This window comes from Macaca thibetana, chromosome 7, assembly GCF_024542745.1.
Source record: "Macaca thibetana thibetana isolate TM-01 chromosome 7, ASM2454274v1, whole genome shotgun sequence".
In the NCBI taxonomy this organism is placed as follows: domain Eukaryota; kingdom Metazoa; phylum Chordata; class Mammalia; order Primates; family Cercopithecidae; genus Macaca; species Macaca thibetana.
The window spans coordinates 114062180-114079030 of NC_065584.1; the positions used below are offsets into that span (position 1 = coordinate 114062180).

Sequence of the window (16851 nt, forward strand, 5' to 3'; positions counted from 1 at the left end):
AATACAAGTAAATAAATTAACTGATTACCTAAGCATATATCCTTCTAGACTTATTTTTTCTGCATATGCATTTTGGAAAATGGAGTATCTGCCATTTTTTAAATCTGAGGTATGGTCTACCTCTAAAAATATATGATTCTAACATTCTCACTTTTGTTGGCATCTGATCAGGATATAGAAAAACAGTTAAAGGATAGAGGATGGTTGAGAGATTATATGAAGAGAAAATGTGATCGAGTGTGGCAGACTTGGGCCTACCTGAATGTCGAGAGAACGACTGTTTTCCAATAAGAAAATTCCATTCGAGGATCCTAGCAGGAAGGTCTGAAGTTCACTGCAGAAAGCAAGCTGCATAGTACTAAGCCACTAAGGGGACATGGAGCCAGGACTTCCTACTTTGGTAATATTCTCATCATGCCCCTTTGGGATCCCAGCCTTGTTGATTAGCCTCTCTGCTTTCTCTCTATATAGTTCAACCTACCTGTTTGTTCCCAGCAGTTCTTTTCTAGCCCATTTATTATGCAGTTCTGTACAGCTTTTCCTCCTCTTTTCTTATACCATGCTGAAGTTCTTATTGCTACCTAGAGGTTTTCAAAATTCTTAGGGGCGGACAAGTGGCATAAACAAAGTTCTTCCCTATTATCCTTCTTATTTTTTCACCTAGACTGAAGAGGTAGACAAAATAGAAATAAAGACATTAAGGGTATGTGTTTGTAGTCCCAAAGAGCTTCTCTGGCAATTTTATGTAGTTGACGGTGACATTCTGAGTTCAGGAGAGATTGGACTCCCTGGCTGACAGGAGTGAGGAGATAGGATGGTAGAGGAGAGGGTAGCGCAACTCTGGAGGAAGCTTTCCCCTCCCCCGTGCCAGTCCTGTTATCCCAGACTTCACCATAATTAAAGATGAGGGAGGCACTCAGTAAAGGGACCCAGTGGGAAGCTTGATCCAGACAGCCAAGGAGGGAGGTTCGCGCAGTTCCTTTGGCCACCCGGGGGGGTAATCGATCCGTGGATGCCTTTCATGTACAATTTAGACACTTATACGTGTATTTCAATGCAGTGAACTCTACCATTACTCTTAAATTAATATTCTTTATTAGCTTCCATGGTGGCTATAGGCCAGGCAAGAGAGTTAAGAAAATATCAATAGCCAGGTATGGTGATGCAAGCCTGTAATCTCGGCACTTTGGGAGGCCAAGGCAGGAGGATCGCTTTAGTCCAGGAGTTCAAGACCAGCCTGGGCAAAATAGTTAGACCCTGTCTCCATTTTTTAAAAAAGCCTTGGGGCAGACAGGAGTACGGAGGTTTGGATGCTAATAGAACAGCAGTGGCTTACTGCTTGGAGTTCTCTTGTTTCATGTCCTATGACCATAGGCTTTGCATCACAGCAATTTTTCCATGACTCCATACTTTTCACTTCTTGAGTGTTTTTTCCTTTGTTCCTCGTCTCTGTAAAAAGCGATCAACTGGAGTTGGACTGTAATACCAAGTATGTCCAGAATATGGCACTATTTAACAAGCGTTACAGCATAAATAACTTAGTATGAGTCACTGTCATCTGAAGCTCCTTGTCTTTTCTTTCTTTCTTTCTTTTTGTCATCAATTCTGTATGTTTGAAATTCTGGGTTTAAGTTAGTTAGAATAAGGGAGGTTCGTAATTTCCCTAAAATGAGAAGCAATATGCAAAAGTTGATATCAGAAGCTATACTCTCGCTTTGCAACACCAAACAATACTGGCCCATTTGTTTTTTCAAAAATAATACTCCATAATAAATGGATGTATATACAGAAGCATAACAAAAATAGAAGCACATAAAAATGAAAAGTCTCATAAACCCCATTCTTACTGCTCATATAATTGCTGTTATAAATTTGTTTAAATGTTGAATAAAAATGGTGTCATAGGCAACACAGTGTTCTACTACTTGCTGTTTTTAATAGCATTATTCCATCTCAGTGTGTATTGGTTTACTAGGTGCTTTTAAATAGTTGTATGGTATTACATCATGTAGATGAACTTGATTAATTTAAATAGTTCCCTGTTAATGGACATGTTGGTTCTTTTTTGTGAACAACTGATATAATGAACAGTTATTTCTGTATTTATTTGAGACAGCCTTGCTCTGTTGCCCAGGCTGGAGTGCAGTGGCATGATCTTGGCTCACTGCAAGCTCTGCCTCCAGGTTTCATGACATTCTCCTGCCTCAGCCTCCCAAGTAGCTGGGACTACAGGCGTCTGCCACCACGCCTGGCTAATTTTTTGTATTTTTAGTAGAGATGGGGTTTCACCGTGTTAGCCAGGATGGCCTCGATCTCCTGACTCCATCATCCGCCTGCCTCGGCCTCCCAAAGTGCTGGGATTACAGGTGTGAGCCACTGCGCCTGACCCAAAAGCTTTGCCTTTTTACAGATATTAGACATGTTTCTTGTTTAAGAAAAAATATCTTAAGAATAACATAGAAGAAGAGAAACGTTTTTCCAAAATAGAGAAATCATTGTGATTATTTTATCTTTTTGGAATGTTGGATAATATAGTCTGCTTCATTAATCATCAAGCATGCTATGGATTTTCCATTTTTATAGGCTTTGTATCTCAATTAAGGTAATACTGGGATTTTTGTACTGTATTTGAAGATGAAAAATATAGGCCAAAATCACAGATCTTGCATAGAAACTGGGTAATGAAGACAGATCTGGAAGTAAACATAGACACACACACGGACACACATATATATAAAGTACACACACATATATTTTTAAAAGTTTTAAAGCTTTTAAAGCCCCTCCGTTCTCCTAGAGTGGACAACCTCTCCCCTCTCTTAGAGTGGGTGGGGACAGCAGTTGCATGGGCAGCTTTCCTTGTGAGCCATGAGTCCCTCTGGACACACTGCTGTCTAGCCACGCCCCCATTCCCTTTCATCTTTCTAATTGACCAATGGGCTTGGAGCATTAAGGCCACGCCCCTTTTGGCATTCTACTGCAGCCCTGGTTACGCCTCCTCTGGCTCAGTCGCACAGCTGCCTGGTAGGTGACTGGAGGTGTTGATCAGTGCTTGCTAGGATTTTGCTGATGTGGCCCCAACCCCGCCTCCCTCCCCACTCTGCAATGGCAGAAGAAACTCGACAGAGCATATTGGCTGAGGCCAAGAAAAAGGTAAAAACGTACCAGGTCATGGCCCCCCAACCCAGCCACAGATCCCCTCTGACAACAAGACCACTACCAGAGTCCATACCACTCCTGAGGCACACTGGACTGGGCCCACTAACCCTAGTGCCTCTGGGCTACCCCCATCAAAGTTTTGTCAGCCAGCCTCACCCCTTCAGCAAGCAGCCCAGTCCCTGCCCTTGCCAATCACCCCAGGGTGACTTTGGGTGGGTGACTCCTGGGGCTTCCTGCTGCATTACTGGGCCCTCATCTCCTGCTGCCCCAAGCTTGACCTCCCTGGGCTCTTTGGGCTTGCACCTCTAGGGACCTTGGTCCCCCAGCCCCAGGCCCTGCCCTCGTGTGTCATCCCTGGGTGACTTTGGGCTGGTGACTCCTGGGGCTCCCTGCTGCAGACTCTGCCCTCCCCTCCTGCTGCCTCAAGGTTAACCTCCCTGGGCTCTTTACACTGGCATCTCCAAGGACCTGGGTCCCAACCTTGTGTTTCCCTCCCCCATCATGGAGTGGTAACTCGGACATTGCGCTGATGTGGTCCCTCCCCCTCATCAGGAGGAGTGGAATGTAGTGATGTCACAGTCTGCCTAGGAACTGTCATTACTGGAAGACTGGCCTTTGATCTTATGACCCAGTCCCCTAAGCATTCTCACCCATTTCTGATTCCTCTGGTCACAGCACAAATTTGCAGCTGGAAGGGGAATGGAGACTGTGGGACCTAGGAGCAAGAGGTTTCAGGCTGTCTCACTCCCTTAACATCGACAATGACAGGGGGGAAAGCCTACACTTCCCCTGTGAGCGCAAAACGTTGACCGTACCTCCATGTGGCAATGGGAGGATGGGTTTGGTTTGGTTTTCTCCCAGGCTTCTACTTTCCAGAGAGAGATTTTAATCTTTTTTTCTGTGTTCTCCACCTCATATTCTAATTCTCCATGGTTCTGGGACCAGACTGCCATTCAGTCAGTGGTCTCTGAAGTGAGATTCGCTCATCTTCTGTGGAATAGATCTTGGGAAACTGAACTTGATAGCTTGAATCTTCCTCATATTATCTCAACCTGGTGTACCTTGAGTGCCACAGGACAAATATGGGACATCTTTCTGAAGCATCAGTTTCCCTTGATTCTCTTGAGATCAGGAGAAAAAAACATTAATGTACTTAAGGATGACAGTCACAGATTTCCAAGAGTATATCAGACTTCTCTCTGAAATGAGGCTTGGGTTGTCCTCTTTCTGATGAATTACCAGATTTAACAGAAAGGCTGCCTTCTGCCATGAGGACACATTGATATAAAAGTTTGAGAGGTACTGGTGCACTTCTTGACACTAACAGACATGTGAGGATGTATGACTCTAAACCACAGGGCATACGGTTCCTGCGTACTTAATGTTTACTTTTCTACCTCTGCCTCTGGTTTTTGTCCTAGGCAGCTGCTGATTCTTCTCAAAACCCGAGAGCTTGGAGTCAGAAGACTGAGTTTCAAAGTTCCAGTATCACCTTTTTCTTTCCTTTTTTTTTTCTAGCCAAGATATCAATCCCTCTCAGTCACTAAATGATTGTGACAACACCTTGTACAGTTGTTGGTGTCATTAAATCAGAGGTGTATAAGAGTATTTTGTAAAAACTGTAAAGGAGGATGTGGCTGTAGGGGCTGATGATTCCATGAGGATTACTGATCTTCTTTCCTACAGTTAAAAGAATATTGGCACAGAAACAGCCCTGGTGGTCCAGCAGGAGCGAAGAAGAACAGGAAAACAAATGGCAGTAGCCCTGAGACAGCCACTTCTGGTGGTTCCCACTCACCTGGGGATGTGAGTCTTGGTGGCCAGGCTCCTGGGGACAGGGGGCACAAGGGGCAGTAGAGGGTAATTGTTAAGATTGTGGATAGACTGTTGGGTACTGGTTCAGAATTCTGGGTTTGAATCCTGCCTCTCCATCTGCTAGGGATATGATTTAGGGTGAGTTGCTTGAGCTCTTTGGGCCTCTCTTTGCACATCTGTGTAATAGAGGTGGTATTATTGTTTGACTTCCATTTTTGAGGTTTAAATGAGATTTGTTACTGTTTTATGTTAATCCCTAGTACTTGGCCTGCTGTAAACACCCAGGACATCCAGGATATGGTCATTGCTCTTTGAATTTCCTCATCCCCAGTCTCAAGGGGAAGCCAGGGCAATGAGAACAGCCATTTGCCATCAGGAGTCACAGAAAGGGCCCCAGGGTGGGATGGTGGGGAGATAAGAACCACGAGAGAAGTTGGCATAAAGGAGTTACGGGACAAAGGGTCCAAGATAGGCAGAAAAGAAAATGTTACCCATTGATGGGGAAGAAAGGAAGTCAGAGGGCTCTGACACTGAGGAGGACAGAACATCTCCATGTGCACTCTCACCTCTTGTAGTCAGCAACAGGTATCAACGGAGAGGGCCCTACGTCATCTGCACCCCTCAAGGATCTGGAGGTAAGAGGCTCTGGGTGGAGGTGCAGTGACCCTGCAGGCCGATCCTCTAACCTCCTCCCACAGTGGGGACTGGGTGCCCCTCTGCCAGCTGAGACAGCCCACACACACCCCAGCCCTAATGATTGTTCTCTCTACCTCTCCCCCGACTTATCCTCCACCTCGTCTTCTCTACATGCGCCTCAGAGCCCGTCCCAAGAACTAGCAGCTGTCCTGGACTCGAGGTCCGTCAAAATCAGTCGACTGAATAACATCATCAAATCTCTGGTAAGAGTCCAGTGGGGTCCCCTGATTCCACGCTGCCAATCCCGGGCTCCATTTTCCCCTTGGGGCCCTGAAGAAAGGGGCTGGGGGTCCCTGGTGCCAAGGGCAAATAGGGAGCTGGGGCTCCCAGACCTCACCTGGAGGGACCCCAGAGCACGCAGCATGGCTGTTCTTTTGCTGCCCTCTTTGCCGACTGTCTCCTCTCCACACACCCCTGCTCAAGTCCTTGCTACACACGCCCTGGGGTTGTTGCCTCTCGGGGAAGTGCGAGCCTGACTGGTTGTCAGGGGCGCCGTATTTCTGCTGTGACTCAGTCCCTAATTTGCTCTTTGATTCTGGACAAGCCACCTCTCCTTTTTGGGTTTGTGTTTCCAGAGGAGGTAGTGAGTATCAAAGGTGTCTGTTAGCTCTGAGAGTCCGAGATTTAAAGGCCGCCTAGAATGGAAACCTCAGGGCCAAGGGCTGCTGTCTGTCCTTTTCCGTTAGCCTATATCTGCTGTGAAGAACCGTACCTGGCCCATTCATGCGCAGTAAATGTTTATTGAATGAACGCACTTTTCTAAATCACAAGCGGGCAGGAGGGGGGCCTTTCTCCAACTCCATCTCTAGAGGATTGTGTTCCTGTCCTCTCAAGAGATTCCACATTCAGACTTTGAGTTCTGTGGCTGTGGGCGAAAGCCGACAAAGACCCAAATCCTCTGTCCTTGGGAGCTTGAGGAGGGTTTACCAGTTCGTGTTCCCATTGGGTCTGAGAACCTTGCCTTTAAAATCCATTCCTGGCCCCTGCCTACCACTTCCTGGTCTGGAGAATAGAGTTGAGGGGCCACCCTCCATCACCTTAATTTGACTCTCCCCACAGGAACAACAGAAGAAACAAGTGGAACATCAGCTGGAAGAAGTAATGTGATTTCTTTGTTTCCTCTCGACATGACCGCTGGGTTTGGGGGGCACTCAGACGTAGAGGCCCCAGTCTCGTCTCGCCCACTCCCAGCCTGGGGAAGAAGGCTCACCCCTCAGATTCCACCCCATCCCCACAGGGTCCCTGATAACCTGGTCCCATGGGTGGACCTGTCCTGGGGCAGTGGTTGCATTCTGGGGGCATGTCTCTTGCTGTGCCATCTCTGCCTCCCCCTGGTAAGAGCTCTGTCTTCCTCTTCCTATAGGAAAAGAAGGCAAACAATGAGAAACAGAAAGCCGAAAGGGAGCTAGAGGTGAGTGGAGGGTGTGAAGTTTTCTCCTGTCCTCCGGAGAATGTTTCTTTCCTTCTCTTCCAGCACTTGCTTGGCTTTTCTCCCAAAGGTTCAAATCCAGAGATTGAATAGACAGATAAAGAAACTAAATACAGACATGAATCACACGAAACGTTCTCTCAGATACTTTGAAGGTGGGAATCTGGGCGCCCTGTCACCCTTCAACCTGGCACTTTGAAAGGTCTTTAGGGAGAGTCCTTTGGGCCCCATCTCAACTCTCATTACAGAAGAGTCCAAGGATCTGGCTGGCCGCCTGCAACAAACACTGCAGTGTATAGAAGAGTTAGAGCAGGCTCTGTCTGCTGTCCCCGCCACACAGGAGGAGAAGGAGATCAGTGTGAGTTCAACCACCTGCCCTGTCCCCTGGGAGCCCGGCTTCACAGATGGAGGAGTGAGCCTAAAAGTCCCTTCTGCAGGATGGAGTGTCCTGCCCAGGAGGCAGCATGGCCATGTCTCACTGCTTTTGTGTCTGGTTGTTAGAGGCAGCCTGGGGCTGAGTCAGCTGCTGTGGGTGAGTTGGGGGGTGCGGCGGGGAGCACTGGACGTAAAGCGTGGAGGCCAAGTGCCTGCCCTGCCCTTACCTGGCTGTGGTCTTGGCCAAGTCCTAGGTGGGGTATTGGGTACTTGTACTGTGAAGGTACAGAAGAGTACCTTTAGTATGATACCATATCTGTAGAGAGGAAACGTGTGTGTGTGTGTATGTGTGTGTGTGTGTACATATTATGATAATATACAGAAAACATGTCTGCAAGGTTCATAAAAAAAACTCAGGAGAGAGCCACAGGGCGGCTGGGAGATACTTCCCTTCTGTACCTTCTGAGTTTTGGACTATACGAATGTGTCATCCTTTCAAAAAGTAAACAAAAGATTAATTGTCCCCTTCCTATCTGTGCCCCCAACCCCAGCAAGAAAAATGGGCTTAGAGAATCGGATAGACCTGGGTGTTCAAATCCCAACTCTGCCTAAGTGATCTTCGGCAAGCGCTTAACCTCAAATACTTCATGATTTTTCATCTACACAATAGAGGGAATCATAGTAACTGTCTCCTGTGGTGGTTGTGAGGAGTAAATGGGATTGCTAGCATGGTGCCTGGTGAAGCACTCCATAAAGGTTCAGACAGTGGTAGTAATAACAGTAATAACAATAGCAATATTATCTGCTCTCTCTGGGCCTCTGTTAGCCAGCTGTAAATTTGATCTCATTCCCTGTCCCTTCCAATTTTACTGAGTTCTTTTAAAAACCAGACCATGGGCTTGGAAATGCATTGATCTTTACTGACCGAGTTGTATATTGAGCCTAGCCCTAGCCCTTTTAAGGGGCACTGTGTGGAATGGCCCGGGCTCCCCAGTTGGAAACTTCTCACTGTTCACCATCCAGTTCTCAAGCCGCAGTCAAGCACTTATTGAGTGGCAGTTAGAGCGGTCCATACAGGAGAAGGCACGGCTGAAAGCACAGCTGACACAGGTGGGGTTTTGCAGAGGGAGGGAGGGAAGCAAGATGACCCCAGGTGGCCAGGAGCAGGTGAGGACCAGTGACAGCCCTTCCTAACTTCTGTGCCCATTCTTGCAGATGAAGGATTCACTTAAACAAGCCCATCTAGAGAGAGATGAATATGCTCAACATCTAAAAGGAGAGAGGGCCCAGTGGCAGCAGAGGATGAGAAAAATGTGGCAGGAGGTGAGGTCTGACCGTTCAGCACCCCCATCTTAGATGGGTCACTGGATCTTTCTGGGCATCTGTAACATGGGAATATACAGCCAGATGTGGTCATGGGTCTGGGCTTTGTGGAGGTGGGGGCAGAGAGGGAGATGGCAGCCTGTCCAGCCACCAGCCCCTCTCTCCAGGGCGCTTTTTCCCTGTGCTTTGGGCAGGTTTGCACCTTGAAGAAAGAGAAGAAGGATGATACACGTCGGGTGGAGGAGCTGAAGAGGAGCTTGTCCAAACTCAAAAACCAGATGGGTAAGATGGGGCTGGTGTTACCTGGGAGCAGGCCTGGCATCAGAGGGCTGTGGAGGGGCTTAGAATGCTCCAGGGAGGTGGGTGGATGGAAGGGCTTTGAGGCAGAGGGAAAGAGGTCTGTGCCGGGAGACAGCAAATCTTGTCATCTCCATGAGCCTGAGTGTCCCCATCAGCAAAGGGGGCCCGTTGTCAGCCACCCACAGTGCTCTCCATCTGAAAGTGGTTTGGAAGATTGGCTGCCATCCGGGTGCGAGGAATCATTAGCAGTGAGGCCAAGTTTGGGGAGCCTGAGAGGAGCTGTGCACCAAGAGGAGGGTTTTTTTGTTGTTGTTGTTTGGTTTTTTTGTTTTTGTTTTTGAGAATCCAGAGGCCCTTATTGTCTGCTTCCTTTCTCAGCTAAACCCCTGCCCCCGGAGCCCCCAGCAGTGCCCCCTGAGGAGGAGCTGCAGCACCTGAGGAAGGAACTAGAGAGGGTGTCAGCAGAGCTCCAGGCCCAGCTGGAAAACCATCAACACGTAAGTCTCCTGAACCTGCCACAAAAGGAGAGGCTTCAGGAGCAGGAGGAGAGGCTTCGGAAGCAGGAGAGACTTCGAGAGCAGGAGGAGAGGCTTCAGCAGCTGGCCGAGCCACAGAGCGGCGTCGAGGAGCTGCTGCGTTGCCCCAGCTGGGGAGCCTGCCCTCCTCCCTAGCCCTCCAGGCCTTTGTTTCCCCACCTGTAAACTGGGGCAGTGTAGCCCTCACGTGAAATGTTACTTCTAAAGGCACCTGTGAGCCAGAGCCCTGCTCTGGTGGCTGTGGGAGAGAGTGGATGATTTTTCTAACCTGCCTCCACCCTTCCTGGTGCCATGGGAGGCAGACACCGAGTTCTAGGGTCTCCAGCTGCAGTGGGTGGCTGCTGATTCCTTCTCTCTGTCCAGAACAATGAGAACAAGAGCGCACTGCAGTTGGAGCAGCAAGTGGAGGAGCTACAGGAGAAGCTGGACGAGGTGAAGGAGACAGTAACCTCTGCCCCATCCAAGAAGGGCTGGGAGGCGGGCACCAGCCTCTGGGGAGGGGTGTGCCAGGTCGAGGCAGCTGCAGCCTGGGGGCAGGTTACCCCAGCACCCTCCAGGGCAGTCTTGTGACTATTTCTTCCTTCCTGCCTTCTGACTTTTAGAGGTGGGTAGCCCTGGGCTCCTCCCAGGTCTGGAAATCGTCATCCCAGCTAGAGGCATGGAGCCCCCAGTCATAGGTGAAGAGACAGTGGTATAAGAGGCTCCTTATGCCAGGCACGGTGGCTCACGCCTATAATCTCAGCACTTTGGGAGGCTGAGGCAGGAGAATCACTTGAGGTCGGGAGTTTGAGATCAGCCTGGCCAACATGGTAACATCTCTACTAAAATTACAAAAACAAACAAACAAACAAAACGGGCATGGTGGTGCATGCCTGTAATCCCACCTACTCAGGAGGCTGAGGCATGAGAATCTCTTGAGCCCAGGTGGTGGAGGTTGCAGTGAGCTGAGATTGCACCACTGCACTCTAGCCTAGGCTACAGAGTGACACTCTGTCTCAAAACAAAACAAAAAGGCTCCTTATGTTACAACTGGATTCCAGCCTTGGTTCCACTGGTCACCATTCAAGTACTTTGCATCTCTAAGTTTCTGTTTCTTTAACTTTAAAAGAAAGTTAGCATTTTCCTTACAGAGGTGCTGTGGATTAAATGAGATAATACACGGAAAGCATTAGGCCTGTAGCACACTTAGCAGATGGCGGCTGGCTCCCACTGCTTTTCCACCAGTCTGTGGCCTACAGTTTAAATGGTGAGAAGAGGGTATGAGATTTGAGCCTGGGAAAGGAGGCATGGGGTTCTAGGAAAGGGAGGCAGTCACTTAGGCCTGGAGTAAGGGGCGAGGGTCCTAGGCAGGTGACAGAGCCCCACAGTGCCCTGGAGACCCTATTAATGGGCCCAGAATCTGGAAGCCAGCCGCCACGTGCTGTCACACCCACGGTCTTCTTGCAGGTAGAGTTGAAGAGCCAAGAGGCTCAGAGTTTGCAGCAGCAGCCAGACCATTACCTGGGTCACCTGCAGCAGTCCGTGGCCACCTATCAGCAGCAGGCGGCCACCTATCAGCAGCTGACCTCTGAGAAGGAGGCGCTGCACAGGCAGTTACTGCAGCAGACCCAGCTAATGAACCAGCTGCAGCAGCAGGAAGCTTGGGGCAAAGCGGTGGCCGAGATGGCCCGCCAAAAGTTGCAGGAGACCCAGGGGAGGGAGCTGCTGAGGATGGGGCCATGAGGGGGACGACCTGGCAAACTCCATGCCTTCTTACTCTTTCCTGGCCCCTTAGGAGCGCCTGGAAGCTTCCAGCCAGCAGAGCCAGCAGCTGAATGCCCCGTTGAACCTCACGGCTCTCCCTGGGGAAGGTACGGGAGGCCACTCAGAGGAAGAGGAGAGAGCCCCAGGAGGAAGGGGGGACTGTTAGCAGCACAGGATTGAGGAGTTGGAAGAGACCTTTAGAACAGCTGGTCATTATGCCGACCGGGTGCCTGCACTAAGTTCGGCACCAATATGGTGACCTCCTGGGAGCGGGGGGCCACCAAGTTGCCTAAGGATGGCTGAACTGGCCCAGGTCAGAAACGGAGCAGGTCAGAACTCCTGCACCGACCGGTAGTGGGACTGTGGCTGGGCGGTATAGCAAGATCTTGGTTCTTAAAAGGAAAAATAAAGAACAGTAGCTTATTCCTGTCTGGGGAGGGGCTGGCTCAGGGTTACATAGTGAGGGTGGAGGCAGAGGTGGGCCCACAGTACCTCCATTGTTGGGTTGTCTGAGGAGCCCTCTGGCCACCCCCTACAGGAGATGGAGGAGAACATCTGGACAGTGAGGAGGAGGAGGGACCTCGGCCCATGCCGAGCGTCCCAGAGGACCAGGAGAGCTGGGAGGCCATGGTGAGCCTGACTCCCCCAGCACCCATTTTACCACCTTCCTCTGTGGTCCCAGCAAGACCCCTTTATGCTCTTACTTTCCCTGCCTTCTGATTTCTCTGCGCCCTCATCCCTTCCGGGAGCCAGTGGTTAGACCCCATTTCACCTGTGACCAAAAGGTGCACTCTCTGGGGCCCCAAGGGAAGGGGCTGCGCTCCACCCCTCTGCCCCGTTTGTTCTGTGTATGTCCCTACAAGAATGCTCACGTCTTGCCCTCAGGTGGCATTTTTCAAATCCGCTGGAGCCAGTGCCCAGGAGGAGCAGGCAGGGTTACGAGAGCGGGTGACAGAGCAGAGGGTGTGCTGCCAGCACCTGGCTTACCTGGTGGCCTCGGCCCAGAAGGAGCCAGAGGCAGCGGTCCCAGCCCCAGGGACTGGGGGCGAGTCTGTGAGTGCGGAGACCCACCGGGCCCTGCAGGAAGTTGTGGAGAAGCTGGCCCATGCCAGGACTCACCTCCAGCTTCTCCATGACTTACTTGAAAATGCCACCTGAGGGCAGGTCGCTGCCAAGATGTGACCCCATTATTTTGGCTCCAGAGCGGCTTTATGGACCACCGGGAGGAGATGGCGGACCTGAGTGAGCTGGTGGAGAAACCCGAACTTCCGTTCATCGAATACTGGGGAGAGAGATGCCATCAGTGAGTGGGAGGCCAGGGCAGGGCAGGGGGAGCTGCAGGGCCTTCGGAGGGGCCCCAGCGTCTGAGCCCTGTCCTTCCGCAGGAATGTTCATCAGCTTCTAACAGAGGCAGGGGGCAGTGCCGAGGATGCACCAATGGGAGGAGGACATCATCAGGCTGGTCCAGCACAGGGAGGAGATGAAGGTAGGGTGTGCAACATCTCTGCAGGGGTGGGGGTGGGCGTGAGGGTGGGCGCCGGCAGCAGCGTGACAGCTGAGCACCCCTCCCTCCAGGTGGAGCTGCAGGAGATGCTATTATGGCTTGTGCGGACCACAACAACGAGCACAGCAAACTCCTGACCTCTTCCCAGAACCCTGCTCATGAGCCCCGTCCAGGAGCCCCAGCCCCCCAGGAGCTTAGGGCTGCCAACCAGCATGGTGGTGAGTAGAGCCCTCAGGCGGGGCGGGCAGGCAGGAGCAGGGGGTTTGCACTGTGCTCAGATCCCCGCCTCCCTCTCTCCAAAGATCTTTGTGAGGTGAGCCTCAGCGTCAGCGCCGAGACTGGGCAAGGAGAAGCCAGGGAGGGGCCTCCCCACGACAACCCCACTGCACAGCCCATCGCGCAGGAGCACCAGGAGCACCAGGAGCACCCAGGCTTGGGCAGCAACCGCTGTGTGCCGTTCTTTTGCTGGGCTTGGCTGCCAAGAAGAAGGAGATAAACATCACCATCATCAAAGAGCTGGTCAAGACATTTTTTAAAAAGAAACAAAGTTATGGGGTGAATCTCCTACACAATCCATTTACTTCATTTGAATGTTAGAGCCACTCTTGATTATTTGTGTTTCTAATTTATAGTTTAAGTTTATTTGTAAAAAGTTGTAAGAGATTGGGTCTCTGTGGCCTTCACTGAGGTTCACTCTGGCATCCTTTAGCATTTTTCTGTTTTAATTTCATAATTGTAGGTCATTAGCATGCATATCGAGTTTGCCCTTACGTGGTGGGAGTTCAAACACACAAAGACCCACTGTTTGCACAAAACTATTCTTACTGTTTGGAATAGGCTGCCATGCTTTTTTAATGTTATTGCAGCATGTATGTTCATTACAGAATTCAGATAAAATTTGCTTATGTTCTGCTATTATGTTTGATTTAATCTTAATCACAGTGAGCCCTTCATTAGCTCAATATGCGGTTTGCCCTCAAGTGTGCACTGTTGATTACTTTGTAATATATGCCAGCGTGAGTACTGACATTAGAGTTGTTTAAAGTCTGAGAACTGGAAACAGCCTTTCCCCCATTTTCTGTGTACTGGTGATGGGAGTAATAACGTTTTGGGGAAGCTTTTTAAATCTCACAGAAGAGGACAGTGGCCTGATCCGGCAGGAATGTGCGGGATACAGTGTGTTTCCTTTGTTCCGGTGCCAAGAACGAGCGCTGTACTATGGTAGTTCCCTTAGGATTCGTGTGTGCTCTGGGCTCATGAAGATATTGCATCACGAGCTGCAGCAGTTGTACTCTTTATCCGTCACCTAAAAAGGGATTATTTCTGAGGAATGAAAGGCTCCCATGATTGACTGTGGATGTGGAAAACCTTTCCTAGCTTAGAGCATTTGTATCTGTAATACATTTGAAAATCAGAGTTCATGTTACCTGTTTTAATCACATGACTACATGTCCCAGTACACAAAAGGGCGCTGGCTGGCATTCTTCTTAATGTATTTAGTAAAGATCATAAGAAATCCTTTAAGAGTTTAAATGTCCCTGGAACAGGCATACAGGCTCTGGTCAAGAATGAATTAGAGTGAACATTGTGTGACACCTGGCATTCCTCTGTTCACAGAGCTTCTTTGAGGCTTGAAGACTGATTTTACCATCTAGACCTCTCTGGCTAATACCTATTCTTCAACCACCTTAGTTACTCTGACATAGGAATTTACTTGTTTTCCTTGAATGGAAAACACTTTAAAAAATAATAACAAACATTATTATAAATTAATATATGTGAGAGTACTTAATTGAAACAAGGAGTTTTAGTAGACAGTATTATACTGTCTTTGAAAATCAAGGAGAACTTTATGCAACTTAAGATGTTTACAAACTGCAGTGCAATCTACTGTTTGTGAATGTCAGTGTATTACGAGGTAACGTGTCTATACAATCACAGGTATATTTCTTCGCAAATTTCTTTACGAAGCGTGAAATATGTTTTTGTACCTCTCGGTTTCAGTTAGGGACATATTTTGTGCAGTATTTATGTGATCGTGCCTATGCATGAGGAATGAATGAATTTCAGTCACACATTGCCTAAATCATAACTTGATGATGCTTGGGAAAGACTCAACAGTTAAAACTTCATGAGGTTCTAATGTCTGTGTCCAAAACACATCACAGTATTAGGATGTAGGGAGATATGTACGTGTGCTCCCTGGGGTGGGGATTTCTAGTTACCAGACCATCTCCATTTTTAGCATCTGGCATCCTTATGACACTTTTATAAATATGATATTCTAACAGGAGAGCAAAATACGATTTTACCGATGGAATAACAGATTTGCCTGCATTCACTGAAAGAGCGCAAATATTGGGTCGTTGTGACTTCAATGGAGTCTTCCAAATTGTATGAATGTATCAATGTATTAGATAAGCCCAGTTTCAGAATGATAAAGTAAAAAATGTTAGACCAAATAATGTGGCTAATTAGCAGTGGTCCGATTTCTAGCCCGTGGGTAAGTCCTGTTCTTGCCTTTTATTTTCTGAACTTGCCACTTTTGCATTCTTTGAGTTCAGTTTAAAGACAGTTACTTTAAGTCCATTGTAAAACCTCGGGCTAGAAATCGGACCACTGTTAATTAGCCATATTATTTGGTCTAATGTTTTTTCTTTATCATTCTGAAACTGGGTTTATCTAATACATGGATAAATTATTTCAAAGGTACTTTTATCGTTGAAATAACTTCACTTTTACCCTGATAAACATGAGTGACTGGGCATGACCTTCAGATAGTGTTTAGCATCTGTGACCAATCTGACCATACTGTGTTCATCAGGTGCCGATGGGTTAAATCACACACCGGCATATTCCAGCTGAATGTCCATCTGGAAAATAAATTTACTGTATTAACTGAAATTCCACTCTTTGTGTAGGTATTTGTCATATATTTAAGAAAAAGCTAAAAAGAATGGAAATCATATGACAATAACTTAAGTCTTTCTTCAAAGTGCATGCAGTCTTTTGCGATACCTCATTCAGCCAAGTATTTGTGCTCGTCCTCATTCAGTGTAAGGCAGCTTTCGATTTGCTTAGAGGGCAACATTGGAAGGTTAGAGTTCATCAGAAACATAGAATTTTAAAATGTGAGTTCAACTGAATAAATTTGAATTTCTGTAGGAAGAATCAAAACACCTATTTAAAGATTGCAATATATAATAATCATTTTAAAAGTATTTGATTAAACCTGATAGGTTTTCCAGAAATGAAAAAAAACAAAATGAGCTCTAAAACCAAAGCTGACTTTTAGGAATTTGAAAATGTAAATCAGCCCTATCCATAATATAGTTAGTCTAAAATCTTATCTTAAAGAGTCATTTTTAAAACAATATAACTATTAAAAAATGTAACTGCTATCTTAATGTTCTGAAATAAGTTAAAACATTTTAAAATATGAACACTGTAGTTTAAAAGAAACAAATGGTGGGAAGAAAAAGCAAAGAAAGAAATGCCAATTCCAGCCCAAAGCTTTATTTGTCAAGTTTTCTTAGAATGAATTTTACCAATTTATGAATTCTTGTAAACAGAATGTATAATAGAAATACTGAAAGACCTTTGCCTAAAGTGGCATTATTGACTGCTGGTGTGATGCTACTGTAATGTAATAAATGATTTAATTGTTGCAAAGTGCTGTTTTTTTCCTTAAAATTTTATTTTGCATGTCTTGAAAACTATAATATTAAAGGTATTGATACTGTGCAAATGCTAGGCATGCTTGGCATGAGAAAATCTGTTTCATTTTTATAAAATTGTAATATAACTATGCAGGTGTTTATTAAAAGAACACAAAATAAAATGTTATGGGATTAAAGTTATGGGGTGAAAAAGTTATGGGATAAAAAAGTAAAAAAGTTGTGGCAAAAAAGGAGAAAAAAGTTTTATGGGAAGTTACTAAAAAAAACTTACGAAAAAGAAGTTATGGGATT

At 47.4% G+C, this 16851-nt stretch overlaps 1 protein-coding gene across 1 annotated transcript; it reads left to right on the forward strand.

Moving 5' to 3' along the window:
* The first annotated feature begins 3007 nt into the window (after nt 1-3007).
* LOC126957912 (golgin subfamily A member 8S-like) lies at nt 3008-16547 on the forward strand. Its single transcript, XM_050795852.1, has 19 exons — nt 3008-3153; nt 4846-4965; nt 5550-5609; nt 5793-5873; nt 6730-6768; nt 7034-7081; nt 7170-7254; nt 7348-7457; nt 8498-8584; nt 8690-8797; nt 8992-9079; nt 9476-9728; nt 9996-10065; nt 11408-11483; nt 11915-12006; nt 12579-12679; nt 12762-12862; nt 12952-13098; nt 13183-16547. Exons 1-19 carry the CDS (start codon nt 3070-3072, stop codon nt 13374-13376), a joined length of 1944 nt encoding a protein of 647 aa, XP_050651809.1. The 5' UTR covers nt 3008-3069; the 3' UTR covers nt 13377-16547.
* The last annotated feature ends 304 nt before the right edge of the window (nt 16548-16851 follow it).